Source organism: Ursus arctos, unplaced genomic scaffold (genome assembly GCF_023065955.2).
Source record: "Ursus arctos isolate Adak ecotype North America unplaced genomic scaffold, UrsArc2.0 scaffold_24, whole genome shotgun sequence".
In the NCBI taxonomy this organism is placed as follows: domain Eukaryota; kingdom Metazoa; phylum Chordata; class Mammalia; order Carnivora; family Ursidae; genus Ursus; species Ursus arctos.
The window spans coordinates 13,606,985-13,628,638 of NW_026622919.1; the positions used below are offsets into that span (position 1 = coordinate 13,606,985).

The 21,654-nt window shown below is 38.5% G+C and overlaps 1 protein-coding gene across 2 annotated transcripts; it reads left to right on the forward strand.

Annotated features, from left to right (window-relative positions):
• The first annotated feature begins 42 nt into the window (after window positions 1-42).
• NOL11 (nucleolar protein 11) lies at window positions 43-21,252 on the forward strand. 2 transcript variants are annotated; one of them, XM_026512434.4, is made up of 18 exons: window positions 43-249; window positions 1,766-1,879; window positions 1,998-2,054; window positions 3,811-3,959; window positions 5,119-5,176; window positions 5,475-5,619; window positions 7,456-7,647; window positions 9,288-9,364; window positions 11,039-11,162; window positions 11,819-11,907; window positions 12,811-12,879; window positions 13,340-13,524; window positions 13,667-13,792; window positions 13,948-14,178; window positions 14,610-14,688; window positions 15,906-15,998; window positions 20,577-20,684; window positions 20,849-21,252. In XM_026512434.4, the coding sequence occupies exons 1-18, from the start codon at window positions 109-111 to the stop codon at window positions 20,963-20,965; spliced, it is 2,154 nt and encodes a 717-aa protein (XP_026368219.1). In that variant the 5' UTR covers window positions 43-108; the 3' UTR covers window positions 20,966-21,252. The 2 variants fall into 2 exon arrangements, with proteins under 2 accessions (XP_026368219.1, XP_026368220.1); XM_026512435.4 differs by having other exon boundaries at window positions 7,459-7,647.
• The last annotated feature ends 402 nt before the right edge of the window (window positions 21,253-21,654 follow it).

Below are 21,654 nucleotides of genomic sequence, written 5' to 3' on the forward strand. Positions count from 1 at the left end.
ACAGGTTTCTTATTTGGCGTGTGCGTGTCCAGTCGGGCTCCTAGTTCTCGCGAGAGAAAGCGCAGAGCCGGCCGGGAGGGATGCGCTGCAGGCCGTGGTTTGCCCAAAATGGCAGCCTTGGAGGAAGGATTCACGTTGTCTGCGGTACCCTTGGGTGCCGGGCCTCACGGACTCCTAGGCGTGGAGCAGAGCGACAAAACAGACCAGTTTCTAGTAACAGACGGCGGCAGGACCGTCATCCTCTATAAGGTGAGGGTGCTATGATCGGAGAGCCCCCGCTGAGGGCTCGCCCCTTTCTGAGCACGGAGCGAGAGCTGCAGGTTTCTCACAGCTTCAGAAAGAGATCGTCGAGTGGCTTATTGGAGAGCTGTCTTGGCCTCTCCGGGACGCTGAATGGGGTCTAGAATAGGACTTGGTTGTTTATCTGGAGAGAGGCATATTTCCGACTTACAGGCGGCGGAGCGTCTGAGTGCACGTGGGCTAGACTCAGAACGGAAAGGAAAACCTGTGCTTTCGCTTCGCATCTCCCGGAGATGGCCTTAAGATCCCCTCCCGGGGTTTCTGTTACCCCAGCTCCCCGCAGAAGGATTGAAGGAGATTGAGCGGGAGAGAATGACTGGCAGCGTGGGAACAGTGGTTTAACTTTGTGCCCACTTTTCCCCTCTCTTTGGTGAAAGAAGTTTTGCGGATTGTTTTGTTTGTTTGATTTCTTGATGGGAATCTTTATTTCGAGTGAGCTGTGTATTGCCAACTAACTACACGCTGTAAATCCTGGAGTTGAGCCCTGGGCAGGCTCTATAGGTCCCACCCCCTTTTTATCCAAACTCTTGACTCAACACTCCTAAGCAGTTTTGCTTTTAGCGGCCTCGTAGAAAGTAATTATTTTTATCTGGACTGCTGAACCTAGTTTCCTGTGTTTTTAAGAAGCTAGCTATCTACTTTGAAGTTTTGGGAACAGGTTGCTAACATTCCCTATAATTGCTGGTCTTGACTCTTTCTGATGACACCGTTGGTTTTTACCTCCATTGTCAAGTAGACTTAAAATTTTGCAATTTCTGCGTAGAAACACAGTGACTGGAATTGGCATGATCCCACCTCTACCTATTCAGTTTCCTATGCCTCTCTTCAAAGGCACAGTGGAATCCCATTTTTTAAATATACTATTTACTAGAAAGTGTTAATTTACTTTTTAAATATATTTTCCTATTTTTTAAAGATTTATTTATTTACTTAATTTGAGAGAGAGAGAGGGAGACGTAGACTCCCGCTGCGCAGGAAACCTGATGGGGGGCTCATCCCAGGACCCCGAGATCATGACCCCAGCCAAAGGCTGATGCTTAACCAATTGAGCCACCCAGGCACCCCATGTTTTTTTATATTTTTAATTGTAATAAAATACACACAACATACAATTTACTATGTCAATGATTTTTGAGTGTACCGTACAGGTTATTAAGTATGTTTATGTTGTGCAGCCCTCACCGCCATCCATGTCCCAAACTCTTCTCATCTTGCAAAACGGAAACCCTCTACCATTAAGCAGTAACTCCCCATTCCCCCAGTGGCTGACAACCACCATTCTGCTTTCTGTCTTACGTGGAATCATACAATGTTTATCTTTTTATGACTACTTACTTTTTTAATTTAGGAAATTTATTAAATGTTCTTATTTTAATTCTTTCTTTGTCTTGATTGTAAATTTAATTGCTTTTAATGTGTCTGAAATTGACCTTTTGAATATTGTATGTTACCTTGATTTTACAAGGTTTCTGATCAGAAACCCTTGGGAAGCTGGTCAGTGAAACAAGGTCAAGTTATAACATGTCCAGCTGTGTGTAACTTTCAAACTGGAGAGTACATCGTTGTACATGATAATAAGGTGAGTTTTAAAACGTTTTATATAATTATACAACAAATCAAATGTTCATTTATTAACCATTTGTGTTAGATGTAGTGGAAATTGGAATGCTTTTTTAACTTGTATGTGTTAATTTAAGGTTTTGAGAATATGGAGTAATGAAGATGTAAACCTCGATAAAGTATTTAAAGCTACAGTAAGTCTTTGGATTTTTTTTCTTTCCTTTTTTTTTTTTTTTAAGATTTTTATTTATTTGAGAGAGAGAAAGAAAGCACAAGCGGGGAAAGGGAGAAGCAGGCTCTTAGCTGAGCAGGGATCTGATGTGGGGCTCAATCCCAGGACCCCAGGATCATGACCTGAGCTGAAGGCAGACACTTAACCAACTGAACCACCCAGGCTCACACATTAGTCTTTGAATTTTCTAATGTGTCTGTTAGCTTATTGGTGAGATAGAATAATTTGTAATGTAGTATTTTGTTTACTTTAATACATCTGTGAAAGTGAGCATAAAAGTTATATCAGCTTTTCATTCTAGTTATGGTATATCTTGGAACACATCTTAGTTCATGAGTTAGTATGTTAGAAAATAGAAACTTTATTATTACATGAGATTAAGGATTTAAATAATTCCTGAATGATATGTTTGCAGTTTTTTTCCACAAGTTTAGATGTTTATGGTGAGAATTTCACTGTGCCCTCACTTAAAATAGGTAGAACAGAGCCTGCTAATTTTATACATTATGTATTTTAAGAGTGCACAGAATGCAGTAAGAAAGAACTTTGAGTAACTGTGCCTTTTCTACTAATGACCTAAAGTGTGTGTGTGTGTTTTTAAAGATTTATTTATTTATTATTATAGAGAGAGCACACACAAGTGGTTGGGGGGATGGTTCAAGGGAGAGGGGAGAGAGAATCTCAAGCAGATTCCCCTCTTGAGTGGGGAGCTGGATGCGGGACTCGATCTCACAACCCTGAGATCATGACCGGAGCCAAAATCAAGACTCATAAGCTTAACAGACTGAGCCGCCCAGGCACCCCTGACCCAAAGTGTGTTAATTGACTTTTCTTACTTATAAATGAGCATCTCAACCTAGGGTAACCTTGAAAGTTCCTTCCAGTTCTAAATGTCTAACTAAATATAATTGGCATATTTAGAAGTGGCACATAATAGAACTGATTGAGATATAATGACAGTTATCACTTGGACCCTTAAAACTTCTAGCTAGCTAACTGTGCTGTCTCCTGGCCCTAGTCTTTTTATTTACCTTGCAGTAACACGATCCTTAATTTTATAGTGGGGTTACCTTCTTTTCTTGGGCTTACAGGCTGTAGTTATAATTATGGCGTCAGTCTATCTAGCACCAGAACTGCTTAAAGCTGCATTAGTGGGTTCCTTTATACCTCTCCCCACTTGCAGGATTTGGAGAGCCAGGGCGTACCTAACCTCCAGTACTCCCAACGGAAGGATAAACCAAAAATGCATAAAAATGATGACGTAAGGGTGGCTCAGTCAGTTAAGTATCTGACTCTTGATTTAGGCTCATGTCATGATTTCGGGGTCGTGGGATCAAGCCCCACATTGGGCTCTGCGCTTAGCACGGAGCCGTCCAGCACAGAGCCGGCTTGAGATTTTCTCTCCCTCTCCCTCTGCCCCTCCCCCTGCTCACCTATGCGCTCTCTAAATAAATAAATAAAGTCTTCCAATAAATAAATGAATAAAATCTTTAAAAAAGTGATGACGTAAGGGGAGAGCAGGAGACAGGGTAGACAGAATAGGAGCAAAAGGCTTCTATATGTATTTTATGTTGTACATTTGACTTTGGAACCATATAAAGCTGAGTCAAAATGAAAACAAATCAGTTCTTCAAAAATAAGCTTTCTATCAATGTCCTTATTCTCTTAGGTAGCACTTGTTTTAGAATAAAAACTAATGTATTCTTATATTCTTCTAGTTGTCAGCTGAGATATATAGGATACATTCAATACAAGGGACAGAACCCTTAGTGCTCTTCAAGGAAGGGGCTGTTCGTGGTTTAGAGGCCTTGCTTGCAGAGCCCCAGCAGAAAATTGAAACTGTTATCTCTGATGAAGAAGTGATTAAGTAAGTTCCAGTACTTGTAAGTGAATTTTTTCCATGATAAAAATGTACTGTGCAGGTTTTTTTATAACATTCTTTACCTTGTTCAAAAGTATTTTGGTTATAAATGTAATAAAAGCTTAATTAAAAACGATTTATATGCCGTTAACCAAATTAGCATCCTCCAAAAGCCTCTAGAGTGATAGGTGATTGGGGAAACTGTAGGGTCATAAGAGTCCTGTTTAATGACAGAAGACTGGATAGTGAGTTATTTGAAGATGAAATGGGTAATGCCATGAGACCAAAATCTCTGTTTCTGTTACATTGCCCTGACTGCCAAGGTCAGCACCCTTACCCCTGAGGACAAGTACAGTTTCTTGTTAGTGACATCATGATAGTGTTTTGAGCACCCTGCTTTCCCAGAGTCTGGAATAAAACTGGGAAAGTGACTCACTCAAATGATAGAAGGAAATTTCATGATTTCACATTTCTCCAATCCCCATTATTTTATCACATTTCCTGTTTAGTTAACTTGCTGCATCTCCTGGTCCACCTGATGCAAGCTAAATTTCTAAAAGTCAAGGGGAAGGCTTGTGCTTAGTGAACATTGTGGACAATGACCAGGTGTATCTTGGACTGCCCTGTTGAATGTCTCTAATGCGTGAGCACCTGTGTTTGGAGGAAATCTTTAGGAAAAAGGGATATAGGTAGAGGATCTGAGTTCTAATGGCCACTATGCCAGAATCTGGCTATGTAGCCTTGGTTGAAGCCCTTACCCTCCCTGTGCCTCATAGCCCTCTGTCACTTAAAGAAGGCAAGTGAGATCCTGATGTTTTCCTCAGAGCACTAGTCTCAAAAGTGACTGAAAGGGGGGAGGGGAGGAGTCAAATAAGTTGAATAACACTGCATACTGTCACACACCCACCCCTTTGGAACTTTACAGTTCACGTGGTCTTTAAAGCTCTGGGAAGTTCAGCAACTTGCATTTAATCCAGAAATGCATTTGACAGAGAAATGCCTGGTAATTCTCTGTGATGTGTATTTCGAAACACTGAATTAAGTTCTCTGATGTCTCTCTGACTTTAAAAAATGTTTAACAGAAGATATTCTCTGAAATTTAGATTGATAGGTTTCTTTCAGCTGGTGATTTGGCATTTTATAATTTTTCTGCCTATTTTTTTAGGTGGACAAAGATTTTCATGGTATATAAGCATCCTGTTTTAATCTTTATTACTGAAAAAGTAAGTGATATCTTTATTTCCTGGCCTATTTTGTGAGATTGCAAATTCACATATATTACTTTTAAACTAAAATGGGGCTTCACTATTTCAGAAGATAATTTTTATTGTGTATCTTTTTAAAATTCTAAAAAATCTGCTAGTTACAAAAAAATATTTTTTAGAACATTTTTACTTTGAACAAGAGGGTTTTAAGCACTCATTAAAGTAATTAGAAGAGAGCAATAACTGGCTTTAACATTTAAATATAGTTGGTTGAAATGGGAATATTTTTAAAATAAAATAACCTTTTTATGTGCAGCATGGAGATTACTTTGCTTACATACAAATGTTCAACTCACGTACCTTAAGCAAATACACGCTCATACTTGGACAAGAAGAAAAATCTGTTATACAGGGTTTCAGTGCATCCGTGGATCGGAAATTCATCTCTTTGATGACATTAAGTAAGTATTTTTCTTTAAACTTTCAGAGATTGTAAATAAAGGATGGTGGGTTTTCTGAGTCTTAGGGTTTTTGCGGTTTTCTGTTCTAGCACTTTCCTTCACATGCTTCCTTACAAGCGTTTGTGCCTTCGCTTTTTGCACTTTGCCATATCCGGTCATGCATTAAGTCAGTGGTTCTCTGCAGTAACTTTTATGTCTTAGGATTTATCATAAGCAATAAATAATAATATAATACCAATAAAAAAGGAAAAAAATCATCTTTTATCTTTATCATCATAAGGCCAGGTTCTTTGATACTGTAATTAGTAAAGCATAAAATAGCTAAGGGACCCCTGGGTGGCTCAGTCCTTAAACGTCTGCCTTTGGCTCAGGTCATGATCCTGGGGTCCTGGGATCGAGTCCCGCATCAGGCGCTCTGCTCTGTGGGGAACCTGCTCGGAGAAGGCTCTGCCTCTGCTTGCCACTCTGCTTACTTGTGCTCGCTCTCTCTCTCTCTCTCTCTGTCAAATACATACATAAAATCTTTAAAAATAAATAAAAAATAAAATAAGGTTGGTATCAAGTGACCACTCTGGTTCTCTTTTCTAGCCTTAAGATTTACGGTACCTTTCTTTGAACAGTGGTGGAGGTGGGTGGGTTAAAGAAATCTAACAAAGCATTCGTGGCCTATGCCAGTCAATGTTTTATAGATTTGTTGATCCCTTGTAGATTATCTAATGGTCTAGAGTATAACCCTAATCTTAGGTGACTAGTAAAAAGAAGAATGCCTTTGTGGTGTCCTCTTCATCCTGCCCTTTATGGCTCCTCTTGGAGTTGTCTTGAGAGAATTAAGGGAGGAAAAAGCAAGGACATTATTTTCATGTTAGCACAATTTAAAGATTTTTTTAATCTTTTTTTTAATTAGTTTCAGAGGTAGAATTTAGTGATTCATCAGTTGCATATAACACCCAGTGCTTGTTACATCAGTTGTCCTCCTTAATGCCCGTCACCCAGTTATCCTTTCCTCTCACCCCAATTAAAAAATCTGTGAAGTTTTTTAATGTGCAAATGTTTGCAATGGCTATTAAGAAAAATTTCCCATTATTTATCTTATTTAGAAGGTCTTTGGAATCCATTTAATGCCTTTGCTTAGGAGGGACTGGTTTTTTATAGTCTAATTTGTAAGGTACACTTACTGGTTTGGTTTAGTTTGGTTTTTTAAGTATCTTCATGCCCAGCATGGGGCTTGAACTCAGAACCCTGAGATTAAGAGTTGCATACCCTACTGATTGAGCCAGCCAGGTGCCCCAGATATACTTATTGTTAAATGAAAGTTTATGAGTTAAGTTTGAGCTTACTGAATGAACAGTGAAATGAGGGAGTCTGAACCAAAGGGTTATAAAATCTTGTAACATAGCTAGAACCACAATAAAATTGCCAAAATTCAATTGACATGCCAAAAAACAGCAATTTCATACGGTTTTCAGTGTGATATATATTAACGACAAATGTCACGTATAGACCAGAAGGCTAATTAGTTTCGAATTTGAGGTGCAGCCTTTTAGGGACTAGATTGTCTGTATTCCTGCAGTTCCCTCTCATATTTTAAGTTATTATAAGTATTTAACTGTTGTGACATTTCTTACTGAGAGTTTTATTAATAGTATTCCTCCCTCAAGTTTAGGTTTGTAGTACAATTTAAGGGAAAGTATAGAGTGATGTGATTATTAAATTTGTTTATTTTTTAATTGTCTCCTGTATCAAATTGATATGTCTTGAAAGCATCCTAGGCCTTTAACTGTAATAGATACAGAACTATCCTTTAGCTGATAATGAATAACAAATATTTGTTTCCAGCAGGTTCTGATGGATGTATATATGAAACCTTGATACCAATACATCCACGTGAACCGGAAAAAAGTCAGAGGGTGGTTAGATCACTGTTGCTCAAGACCGTGGTGTCTGGTAACGCTCGAAGTGGTGTTGCACTCACCGTCCTGGATCACGATCACATAGCGGTTCTAGGACCACCGCTGCCAGCTTCCAAGGGTGACTGAAATCTGAGCAATTAAGAAGTCCTTTGGATTTTTCCTTCAAAGTGTACCTTTTAGTCTTCCTTTTCTTTTTTATTTATTATCACCCTTTCATTTTCTTTAGCGTCGTACTCAAATTATTTTTGTAGCTTCCTAACTCTCCTTGAATAGATCTTTGATTTCATCTTACATTAGATAATTTTTTTTAGTTTATTTTATTTATTGTATTTTAATTAATTAATTTGTTTACTTTTACTTACCTCTACACCCAGCACTCATACTCACGACCCTGAGATCAGGGGTCACATGCTGTACTGACCGAGCCAGCCAGACATCCGATCTTTCTAAAACATTTCCTTGTATCACTTCCTTGCTCATGACTAATGTCTTAAAGGAATAAAAACTGCAGATATCTGTGCGAGCCCATAGGCATTTGATCATTGGAAAGCCCTGCAGTAAATTCAAATTCATAGCCTTGTGACATGTCAGCAGAATGGCAGTCCACTGGGCTCGGACAACTTGAAGCTAGTATGCTTCTCCATCTCTGACTTCAGAGCATCATTCTCATTTTCACCTCACCGTGCCCCCAGACACCCCTCCACACATACACAGACTTGTTGTCTATCACCAAGAATACATTTGTTCCTGCTAGTGCGACATTGGGGTCTTTCAAGCAACGTTATAAAACTCAGAATCTTTTGTCTGGTATTCAGGTCTCTCCACATTCTAGACCCCGTTCACTTTTTCCAATCTCTTTTCCCAATTTCAGAGCAAGAGTCCTTTGGTTTATTGAGTCCATTCTCCCTGCTGACTGTGTACTTAATCTGCCCATCCTCACCTGTGTTCCTTGTTCTCATATTTCTCCCTCTTATTAAGATTGGGGTGACTAGTTAACAGCATAGCTATCCTGTGCTGGGCGTTTCGTGTATATTATCTCGTTTGTATCATTTAATTTTTCAAGAACACTAGGAGAGAAAATAGTAATAACACTCCTGTTTCACAAATTAGCAAACAGGTATGGGAGAACTAAGTAGAATGACTCTTTACTTAGGCCGCAGACCTTACTGTTCTTAAGTCTTGGTGCTTCGTCACTTTGCCATGCTGTGCTGCTCCTCTCTCCCGTACCATCATCATCCCTCTTTTTGGTTCCTGCTCTAATCCCCAAAGCCCGGTAACTACTGTTAGAGCTTCCTTTGTCTCTGGAGTGTTTTCAGGTATATATGAGCAAATATTACTGCTTATTCTTTCCTCTTCTTTTTATATGAATGGTAGCGTACCGTTCACACTTGTGTGCCTTATTTACTCACCTGAGAGATCGTAGAGCCCTTTCCATATCAACAGTTATTACTAATTTTTTATTATTGTTATTATTAACACCTTATTTTTTAGAGCAGTTTAAGGTTCGCAGCAAAATTGAGGGGAAGATATATAGATATCCCATATGCCTCCTGCCCCCACACATGTCCACTTCTTGTCATATGATCTCATTTCCTTGAGTTTCTGTGGCATTCACTGTCTTCATTGCTCCTTTTATACCTAAAAGCAAGATGTATGTGTTTAACTGTGACTCTCCCTAGTCTCACCACTTACTTGCCCACCACCCTCAGTGTCACAGATTGTACGTGGCACAACATCTGAATTTGTCTCATTTTACAGAATGCCTCTCCATATGGAACACAAAATTTCAAACGCTACAGACTTCTAGAGAGCTACCACAGGGGACCAGCGGTCAAGTAAGTTTTTGTTTTTGAGGATTTTCAAATTTAGTTACTTTTGTGCATGATAAATATAGTATAAAGGAAGAGACCTCAGATTTAAATAATTTGGCAGGTTTTGATTAAAATAAATTGAGGGGCGCCTGGGTGGCTCAGTCGTTAAGCGTCTGCCTTCGGCTCAGGGCGTGATCCCGGCGTTCTGAGATCGAGCCCCACATCAGGCTCCTCTGCTGGAAGCCTGCTTCTTCCTCTCCCACTCCCCCTGCTTGTGTTCCCTCTCTCGCTGGCTGTCTTTCTCTCTGTCAAATAAATAAATAAAGTCTTTTTAAAAAAATAAATAAATAAATTGAGAAATATTTTTTACCTGCAAGATGATATTTAATTTGGTTATTGTTTCAATTTTTGTTAAGTTTGTCACTTTAAATTATAGGCAATTTTAGATCAAGGGAGAACAAGAAATAAATAAAACATAGCTGCTCTTTGATGTTTTTACTTTTGTATTTCTTGATAAGTATTTTTCTTTTATTATTTTTTAAAGTATTCTCTACATCCAACGTGGGGCTTGAACTCATAACCTTGTGACCAAGAGTCACAGGCTCTACTGACTAAGCCAGCCAGGAGCCCCTTCTTACTTTTGTGTTTTGAACCTTGCGCCAGGGCTATTACTTTTCCTAATAAATTAGTCTTTTAGGTTATATAGTAAACATTATTGTGGAGTTACATAAGAATTATTATCTTTTTAAGATTCGTTTATGTATTTATTTGAGACAGAGAGAGAGGAGAGCAGCTGTGAGCAGGGGGAGGGGCAGAGGGAAAGGAGAGAGAGAAAATCAAGTAGACTTCTCGATGGGGCTCCATCCCAGGACCCTGAGATGATGACCTGAGCTGAGATCAAGAGTCAGATGCTTAGCTGACTGAGCCACTCAGGCGCCCCTTACATAAGAATTATTGAAGAGTTAAAATTTTAGCCAGCCAGACCAAACTTCCTGAGGCAGGGGTCCTTTTCTGTTTTGTTACCCATTTCATCTTCAACGTCTATCAGAGGTGCTCACTAAGGACTGGTTCAGTGAATGTTCATATATAAATAAAATGTAATCAAGATAATACGATATTAAGATAATTGTGATTAGAGCATAAGGAGACTAGATTTCACAGAATACAGTATAATTTTAATTTATATTTAAACAAATAATAACAAAATTAACTACTCACAATTCTATCAGTCTAACAAACTTAGTTTGATTTACATGTTCCTTTAAGCTTTTTGTTCATATATCTGTCTTACATTTTATTATTTTAAAAATTGGAATGATAAGCTAGAACCGTTAAATTCTGGTTTTTTCCTCTAGCACATCGTTAACAGAGTGCCCTGTTATAGTACCCTTGGTAATTATTACGTTAATAGATGTATAACAGTGGCAATATTACTTTAAAATAATTTATTTTAAATGCATATATTGATCAGATTTTTATGAGTAAAGAGTATCCTTTAAATTATGCTTTATTCACATGTGGGCAAAAATAAAGGCTGTGTAAACCTACCCAATTAATAAGTTGTATATGTGAGATTATTTTGAAAGTTGTTTAACTTTGTTTTGTCATTTTTTGTTATATTAAGATTGCTCATACGGTAAGTTACTGTTATAAATGCAACTCAGATCTTACTTCTGTTTTTTGTAACTTTTTTTGTAGCTCTGGTATTACGGGGAAAATTTATTTATGCTACATGGGAAATTTCTTACTGTGATTCCATACAAGTGTGAAGTATCTTCCTTAGCAGGTGCTCTTGGAAAACTCAAGCATAGTCAGGATCCAGGTAGGAACCTCTGTGTGTGTGTGTGTGTGTGTGTGTGTGTGTGTGCGCACGCGCACGCACGTGTTTGTTTAAGTAGCCTCTGTACCTGTTGTGGGGCTCGAATTCATGACCCTGAGATTAAGAGTCGCATGCTTTACTGACTGAGCCAGCCAGGCACCCCAGGACCTTCTGTTTTTTATTAATATAAACCATTGTATTAACTTCTAGTTTGATGTAGATTTCCACAACCATCAGTTTACAGAGCCCGTTTTTGATGTTGAAATTTGCCACTGTTCATTGAAGTGTCCTTGACCCAGGTAGCTACCCTGGGAACAGTCTCCGTTGCAAGTACTGCTTCAGGCTGAAGAGCTACACTGTTCTGACCACCAGTGTTCTGACTTCAGGGACAACGGGAGAGTCCCCCAGACAAAATCATTAATACTTTCCCTCACCCGGGTTTACCAGTGGTCTCATCTGTTGGCTTAATGTTGCTGGGCACACAGCTTTATGCTGTATTGTGATGTACCGATCTGGGGTTCCCAGGGAAATTCAGTGATCTCTAAAGCCTCTCTTAAATTGTGCACAAATGGTCGTTTTTTGTTGTTCTTTGTTTGATTGGTTGGCTAAATACAGTAGGTCAAAAAATTCCAGAAATTGTATACTTTGTGTTTTCTTAGGCACTCAGACTGTGCCTCATTTTGTAAACTGGGAAACATCTCGGGGATATGGACTCGGATCCCAGAACTCAGAGCAGTCGAAGAGAATTGTAAGTTTGGTAGTTGAAATAGAAATGTTAATGCAAATATGAAAGAAAAAAAAAGAAAAAGGTGGAATTATCTTAATGATTCGCATCTGTACAACGCTTATAGCCTTGATCTTTTTTTAAAAAAGATTTTATTTGAGAGAGGGAGCACACGTGTGCACGCAACCAGGGGGAGAGGGAGAGGGAGAAGCAGACTCCCCAATGAGCAGGGAGCCCGATCGGGACTCAATCCCAGGACCCTGAGATTGTGACCTGAGCTGAAGGCAGATGCCCAGTGGACTGAGCCACCCAGGCGCCCCTATAGCTTTGATTTTAATGGCAGAGCAATTGGAATCTTGAACCCAGTAACCTGACATCTTTCATCCAGAAATGACATGTGTAGTCTAGTAGTTAATTTTTATGGGCGTGTGTATGTGTAAGACACAGGTGTGAAAATGGACAGTTTGCAATTAGTAGTAATGCCTTCTTGAGGACAGAGATTTTGTGTTTAAGAAACAAAAACATTGGGGGCGCCTGGGTAGCGCAGTCGTTAAGCGTCTGCCTTTGGCTCAGGGCGTGATCCCGGCGTTCCGGGATCGAGTCCCACATCAGGCTCCTCCGCTGGGAGCCTGCTTCTTCCTCTTCCACTCCCCTGCTGTATTCCCTCTCTCGCTGGCTGTCTCTCTGTCACATAAATAAATAAAATCTTTAAAAAGAAACAAAAACATTACAAGTCTTAAAGGTATTTTAGTTGATTAGTTGAGATAAACCCACTTTTCACTATAACAAAATTAAAATATTTTAAAAAGTTTTTGATTAGAGGATAAGTGTGCTGTTCTAGTCTCCTTAGGACACTTTATATTCCTCTAAATGTGTTTTGGACCATTGGCATTGTTTTGAGATCCTAATCAATTTACTTAATTCCAGTTAAGGAGAAGAAAAATTGAAGTGAGTGTACAGCCTTCAGCATCCAAACAACTTTTGTCAGCTATAAAGGTAAATATAATATTAAAAATACAAAAAATCAACTCAAGTGGTTAAAAGAAATCCCATCTACTTTTCATTCTAATTTTTACGATCTTTTTTTTATTATATCTGTAACTAACAGTTGTATATGTATTAAGAGCTATCCAGTACTTCGGCTTATTTGGCTCTTACCAAGTAATTTGTGTGGTCAGTGTAATGGTGGTGGTCTCATCACTATCTCTTTCCCCTTTGCATTGACTATATTTGTAACTTAGCCTCTTAAAGAATTTGATTTCTAAACCGTGGCATTGTGTTTTGTTTTGTTTTGTGTTTTGTACTTTGTCTTTGTGCAGCGAATTATAGCATCAACTCCCAGTTTCACAGGAATGCATGAATACTGTTAATGATTTAAGAAAATGTTGAGCTAGGAACTCTTAAGTTCAGAGTGACATTAATGTACCAGACCAAACTCTTACTTCTGCCCTTTCAGAAAGATTCAGAAAAACACATCGAAGTAGAACTATGTAAATTTTTGGCTATTAAGCGGACGCCTGACTTTCATACTATTATTGGGGACATAGTATTAGAACTCCTGGGAAGACATAAAGCAGAACCATCATTTTATCCCCGGAACTCTCTGATGCAGCTTATCCAAACACATGTGCTTTCTTACAGGTAAGTGTGTATACCAAACTTGATGCGCATAACTCTTTGGACCTTGTTTTTATTAATTTTCATCATCTGAAAAAGCTTATACATTTTTTGCAATTGAGATTTTTCTTAATATACAAAAATGATTCATGGTTTTTTGTCTTAGCTTGTGCCCTGGCTTGATGGAGGCTGCCTTAGAAAAGGCAGATGTGCAGATGTTACAGCTCTGTCTACGACAGTTCCCTGACATTCCTGAATCAGTCACCTGTGCTTGCTTAAAAATTTTCTTGAGGTAAGTTAGAAGCTGATGGTGGTTTCTCGTTACTGCGTTTTTAATCTTTTGCATTACTTGATTTCTGAAACTTTGAATGCTTACAAAATGAACATTTTTCCAGTGAGATCATGCAGTGATAAGAATTCATTTCTTACTTTCAATTTACATGATAGCATTAGTGATGACAGTCTTCAAGAAGCAGAAATCAATATGGAATCAGTTTCTGACTATAGTGATTCTGTGCAAGAGGAGAAAATGGAAGAGCAAACGGAAATTCTTCACAATGGCTTCAATCCTGAAGAAGAAAACTGTGGTAACTGTGATCGGGAGTTAAATGAAAAGCCTCAGGACACAGCAGAGGAGACCACTTCGTGCCCTGTGATACCAAAGAGAGCAGCTCTGCTGTATCCTTTGAAATAGTTTCCCCCGCATTGTTTGTTTCCCACAGTCAAGTGCCAAGCAGTAAGTAGGGAGTAAATACATCATTTCAGATCCTTTCTTTACTGTTTTTCAATTTTTTTCAGTTTCTGCTGGAAAATGGAGTATAGTCAGTGTTATATGCAAACAAATTACTTAAGCCTGATTTAAGGAGCTTTGTGAAGGCAGAAGCTTTATTGATTCTAAAAATTAGTATTCTGGATAAATACCAGTTACAGGGGTGAAGTATTCCAAGTGACCTCTAGTATTTATGAGAAAGTTCAGTGATAGAGCTCTTTGAGAAAAGTAAAACTTCATATAAATTTAGAAGAGCTATCATTGGGGAAGGGAGTTCATCATAATTTCAGTAGAAAAGGCTTTATTTATTAAAACAGGGTTTTCCTTTATTCCTAAGTAGAAATGCAATTCTTCATTCGGCTTACAGCGAAATGTTTCTTCTGCCTCACTTGAAAGACATCCCGGCACAACATGTCACTGTAAGTGTTCTTAGACATCCTATAGAATTTTCTTTCTTTCTTTCTTTCTTTCTTTCTTTCTTTCTTTCTTTCTTTCTTTCTTTCTTTCTTTCTTTCTTTTTCTTCCTTCCTTCCTTCCTTCCTTCCTTCCTTCCTTCCTTCCTCTTTCTTTCTTTCTTTCTTTCTTTCTTTCTTTCTTTCTTTCTTTTTTCTTTCTAAGATTTTATTTATTTATTTGAAAAAGAGAGAGAGAGAAAGAGCACGAGATGGGGGAGGGTCAGAGGGAGAAGCAGATTCTCCGCTGTGCGGGGAACTTGAAGTGGGGCTCAATCCTGGGACTCCGGAATCGTGACCTGAGCAGAAGGCAGACACTTAACTGACTGAGCCACCCCAGGCACTCCTTATTTCTGGTTTAAATTTTACTGCTTAACTCTAAGCAGCTTTAGGGCATTTGAAAGGTTATCAGGTTCTTTCATGTGAATAAGAGGTTTCCCAGCCCCCGTGCTGAAAAATTGTGCCTAGGAGACAGTGACTTTTGGTTGGCAGATCTTAGCATGTTTCTGGTGCCAAGCCTGAAGGCCAGATTAATCCATTTAAGTTAAAACAAGTGCCTGGCTTGCTCAATCCATAGAGCATGTGATGCTTGATCTCAGGGTTGTGAGTTCGAGCCACATGTTGGGTGTTAGAGATTACTTTTAAAATATATACATACATACATGTTTTGGTGGTTTTTTGTGTTTTTTTTTTTAAGATTATATTTATTTATTTATTTGACAGAGAGACAGCCAGCGAGAGAGGGAACACAAGCAGGGGGAGTGGGAGAGGAAGAAGCAGGCTCCCAGCCGAGGAGCCTGATGCGGGGCTCGATCCCAGAACGCTGGGATCATGCCCTGAGCCAAAGGCAGACAGACGCTTAACGACTGAGCCACCCAGGCGCCCCTGGTGGTTTTTTTTTTCTTTTAAGTAGAAACTAAAAATTGCTGGTGGATTTTCTCTCTTCTACTTATTATTTACAAACAGAATAAGCTCCCTGTCCACCTCTCCCAAACCAGATGAACTCCTCATTGATGGCAAAGACTGTATCTTATTCATTTTTGTGTCCCCAGATGTCTAACATATTTGTTTGATATATAATTAAATTCAGTAGTATCTTAAAATCTTCAGTCTCTTTATTAGCTTTATATAGAGAGAACATTTTTCTATCAAGGTGTTAAATTGTCCTTTTTCTTCCTACCCAGCTATTTCTCCAGTATTTGTATTTCCTTTATCTGAAGTGTAGTGAAAATGCTACTATGACTCTTCCTGGGCTACACCCTCCAACCCTGAACCAGGTAAGGTAATTGTTTTTTTATTTTTATTTTTTTACTTTTTTACTTTTTGTTTTAATGCAAGTATAGATAACATACAGTATTATATTAGTTTCAGGTATACAGTTTAGTGATTCTGCATCACCCAGTACTCATGATTAGTAAACTCTTATTCCCATTCACCTTTTTACCCCATCCCTCCACCTACCTCCCCTCTGTAATCAACAGTTTGTTCATTCTAGTTAAGAGTCTGTGTTTTGGTTTGTCTCTTTCTTTGTTTGTTTTGTAAATACCATATATGAATAAAATCATATGGTGTTTGTCTTTCTCTGATCGACTTATTTTGCTTAGCATTATATCCTCTAGATCCATCCTTGTTACTGCAAATGGCTGAGTAATATTCCATCGTATATATGTACCACCTCTTCTTTATCCATTTATCTATTGATGGACAGTTGGGGTGCTTTTATAATTTGGCTAACGTAAATAATGCTGCAATAAACATAGGTGTGAGATAATCTTTTTAATTTGATTGGGTACTGGGAAAACTAAAAAAAAGAAAATAAGGTTATATATATAATGTCAGAACTTGGAATTCAGTTACTGATTTCTCTTTGTCTTCTAGTTCATATGAACCTTCTCTCTCACCATATATACAAACCACTGGAGTGAGAGGTGGGGAGGATCTGTCAAGTTGGTAGATAGATTTTGAGTCGTAATTATATACTAAAGAAAAGTACATCTTAGATTCTTTTTTTTTTTTTTTTTTAAGATTTTATTTATTTATTCGACAGAGATAGAGACAGCCAGCGAGAGAGGGAACACAAGCAGGGGGAGTGGGAGAGGAAGAAGCAGGCTCATAGCGGAGGAGCCTGATGTGGGGCTCGATCCCATAATGCCGGGATCATGCCCTGAGCCAAAGGCAGCCGCTTAACCGCTGTGCCACCCAGGCGCCCCTACATCTTAGATTCTTGATTCTTTGGGGCAGCTGGGTGGCTCAGTTGGTTAAGCGTCTGACTCTTGATTTCACCTCAAGTCATGATCTCAGGATTGTGAGATCAAGCCCCACATCAGGCTTTGCACTCAGCACAGAATCTGCTTGAGATTCTCTCTCCCTCTCCTCTTCCTCCCACTCATACATACGCATGTGCACATTCTCTCTTGAAATAAATAAAATCTTAGAAAAAAATTCTTGGTTCTTTATTGTGACCGTTTTCTAGAATTTTCTTAGCTTCTTTGGGAGAGGGTGATAATAAGCGTCCTAATCTCTTGAGAATAAGAGAATAAAGATTAACGAAAAAATGTTTTCAAAGAATCTCCTGGTACTCTTTAAATATAGTATTTAGTTGAGAAGCAGTTTAAAACATTAAAAAGTTTATTGTGGTTAGGAGCACCTGGCTGGCTGGCTCAGTCAGGAGGGCAAGTGATTCTTGATCTCGGGGTTGTCATTTGGAGCCCCACTTAAAAAAATTTTTTTTAAAGTTTATTGTGGTCTAAGGATATGTTACCCTAATTAAGTGTTTGAAACACTTAAAATTTTGTTAAGTAGTTAATTTTCATAGTCAAAAATTGCAGCAATACCAAAGGTTGCATCTCCACTCCCATAGTCCCTCTTAGGAATAACCAACGTTAAGAGTTTCTTTTGCAGGGTGTGGGTGGCTTAGTTGATTAAGTGTCTGCCTTTGGCTCAGGTCATAATCACAGGGTCCTGGGATTGAGCCCCATGTCAAGAACCCTGTTCAGTGGGGAGTCTGCTTCTCCCTCTCCCTCTGCCCCTCCCCCCACTAATGCTCTTTATCTCTCTCTAGCTTGCTGTCTCTCTCAAATAAATAAATAAAATCTTAAAAAAAAAAAAACAACAGTTTCTTTTGGGATGCCTGGGTGGCTTATTGTGTGAAATATGTGACTCAGATCTTGGGGTTGTGAGTTCGAGCCCCACGTTGAGTGTAGAGCTTACTTAAAAATAAAGCCTTTATTTATTTATTTGTTTATTTATTTATTTAAAACCTTTAAAAGAAAAAGTTTCTTTTTTGTTTGGAAATTTTCTTTCTATACCCTAACTTATCTTCCTCTTGTCTTTCTAATACTAATTAGATCATAGTATTCATGCTATTTGAACTTCACTGTTTTCATTCTGTATTCTGTTTTGGACAATTTCTTTCTTTCTTTCTTTTTATTTATTTATTTATTTAAGATTTTATTCATTTATTTGACAGAGAAAGAGAACAAGAGAGGGAACACAAGCAGGGGGAGTGGGAGAGGGAGAAGCAGAGCTCCCGCTGAGCAGGGAGCCCTTTGCGGGCCTTGATCCCAAGAACCCAGAATCATGACCTGAGCCGAAGACAGACGCTTAACAGCTGAGCCACGCAGGTGCCCCAGAACATTTTCTAGAGCAATTTACCTCTGCCACCTTCTTCTTCTTTTTTTTTTAAGTAATCTCAGCGCGGGGCTTGAACTCACAACTTAGATCAAGAGTTGCACGCTCTTCCAACTGAGCCAGGCACCTCCTGCCTTGTCCTTCTTAACCACACATACGATTTCATTTTGTGGAGAGTTCAGTCCCCTGTTGATTGGCATTTAAGCTGTTTACAGGTTTTTACTATTGTAAACAAACCTTCAGTGAGCATCTTTATACAGAGACTCTTGTGTGATTATGAGAAAACACCTGTGGGGTTTATTCCCACAAGTGAAATTACTGCAGAAAGGGTACATACATTCTTAGTTTTCTTTTTTCTTCTTATTAAGTAATTTCTACGCCCAATATGGACCCAGAGATCAAGAGTCTGCTCTTCTTCTTTTTTTTTTTTTTTTTAAGATTTTATTTATTTATTTGACAGAGAGAGGGAGATAGCCAGCGAGAGAGGGAACACAAGCAGGGGGAGTGGGAGAGGAAGAAGCAGGCTCCTAGCGGAGAAGCCTGATGTGGGGCTCGATCCCAGAACACTGGGATCACGCCCTGAGCCGAAGGCAGACGCTTAACGACTGCGCCACCCAGGCGCCCCGAGAGTCTGCCCTTCTGACTGAGCCAGCTAGGTGCTCCACATTTTCAGTTTTGAAAATGCCAGTACCTTTCTGAGGGGTTGTGGCCATCTCTTCTAGCCTATTTATATTCCCTTTCGTGAATTGCCATGTTAGGCTCTTTGTCCGTTTTTTGATTGCATTTTCTGTCTTTTTAATTTTGGCTAATAAAGAATTCTTTGTGTATTAGAAAGTTAGCCTTTTTTTGTGGAGTGTACTGTAAGTACTTTTTTCCTATCACTTTTTACTTTCTTCAGTGTAATTTTTGCCATAGATAAGTTTTAATTTTTAATTTTATTTTACAATTTTAATTATTTTTTTTAAAGATCTTTTTATTTATTAGAGAACATGAGTGGGGAGGTGGGCAGAGGGAGAAGGAGAAGCAGACTCCCCACTGAGCAGGGAGCCTGACATGGGGTTCAGTCCCAGGACACTGAGATCATGACCTGAGCCAAAGGCAGACACTTAACCAACTGAGGCACTCAGGCGCCCCTTTAAATTTTAACTCTTAAAATTATTAAGCTTTTCCTTTTTGGTTTCATTATGTTTATGTCATGCTTAAGGCTCTTCCCACTCTGAGAATATAAAAATAACCACCCTTTCTTTCCCTGGTACATTCATGGTGTCCTTTTCTGTGTTTAATTCCTTGATACATACAAAATTTATTTTGGTGTAAGAAGTTTCTTAGGGATCAGCCTTCCTCTCTCTACCCAGATGGATAATCGGTTAAAGGATAAAAATCCTTAATGCTTTTTCATGACAAGTGATATTTTCATGTTAACTATACCATCTGAAGATATAGAACTATGTAGAATACTTTAGTAAATGTGTAGTAATGTATTTTAGTTTGTGGTAGTTCATCTTTAATACCCTATTTTTAATACCCTATTTTGGGGGACATAGTGTATATTTCAGAGTAGGAGGTGAGCAGGTTGTTTTTTGTAACTGCCAATAATGTTTTTTTTTTTAGATTTTATTTTATTTTTTTTAAAAGATTTTACTTATTTATTCGACAGAGATAGAGACAGCCAGCGAGAGAGGGAACACAAGCAGGGGGAGTGGGAGAGGAAGAAGCAGGCTCCTAGCGGAGGAGCCTGATGTGGGGCTCGATGCCATAACGCCGGGATCACGCCCTGAGCCGAAGGCAGACGCTTAACGACTGAGCCACCCAGGCACTCCTTAGATTTTATTTTTAAGTAATCTCTATACCCAACATGGGGCTTAAACCCACAACCCTGAGATCAAGATTCCCATGTTCCACCAACTGAGCCAGCCAGGAGCCCCAATTTAAAAAAAGTTTTTAAATAAAAAGTACTCATTCTCCTTTGGATTAAATACCACTCTGCTTTCTTTTTACTGATTAATGCTATGAAAAAGATTCAGTTATGCTTGTAAAATAACAAATGTAAATCAAAGAAGAATGTCTTTTATATTGGTTAGAAATTACTCCACTCTGAACTTAAATGTTTAGATTTTTGTAAACAAAACTAGTTTTTATAACTGATATAATTCTGGACTTTGTAAAATGAATTAACCTAGAATTAAATTTAAAATCTTAACTTTCCTTTTCCTCTTTGTCTTCAGATTATGGATTGGATATGTCTACTTCTGGATGCTAACTTTACTGTTGTGGTAATGATACCAGAAGCAAAAAGGCTACTGTTAAGTCTTTACAAGTTTGTGAAATCCCAGGTGTGTGATTATTTGATATATACTGAGTTTCGTTGGTACCCAAGTATCACTTAAATTATAATTTATTCTTAAAATTTTTATCTTGGAATAGTTATAAGTAGTCATGGAGGATTTGTTCTTGGGGGAGTTAACAGTAAAAGTTACTCTGAAACTTTTTTCTTTAGATATGCATTTGTTCCGAGCTCAACAAGATTGAAGTAAGTTTTCGCGAGCTGCAGAAACTAAATCAAGAAAAGAACAATAGAGAATTATATTCAATTGAAGTGCTGGAACTCTTCTGATATTACCAGTTCTCCTTCATAGACGTTTTATGAAGCTCTTTTATGTGAATTCTTCCTACTCATCCAGGCAAGAGATGTGTTTTGTTTGTGACTGTGTCTCAGTGACGAGAAGTGGGTCAGCTAGTACCTGGACCATCACTGGTGCTCCTAGGTTGGACTGTAGGTTTCACGTGAACCTCTTAGTTTATGGACATTGGTGGGGAGAGGTTCTGAAACTTTTTTTAAATATGTAACTGAGCTGATTTTAAGTAAACTTATTTGTGTATTGATAAAAATCTAATTTCTTACCGTGTGTGTTGATTAGTTCTTCATTTAGTTAAAAAAAAAAAATCACCATTGAAATGGTGATTCTAAGAAGAATGTAGTTTTATCAGAGTCAGAAGCTGTCCCAGCACGTCTGTGCTCACCGGTGACAGAGGAGGTCCATTCCGTCAGGGTGGGTAAGGGTCTTCGTACAGGCATATGCTTCTCTTCTGCCACTTCTGTCCTTTACCTACTTCCACTTACCTGCTTCACATGCTCAGGAGTTGAACAACACCTCTTTCTATTTATTATCTCTCAGAGTATCTTCATGATTAGTTGGTAATTTAGGTTTTTGTACTACTAAATAATAAAAAAAAGTCTCCTCTGAAAATAGTTTTATAGGTTGATTGACCATAGAATTTCCCATTTTAACTCTTTGGATTTAG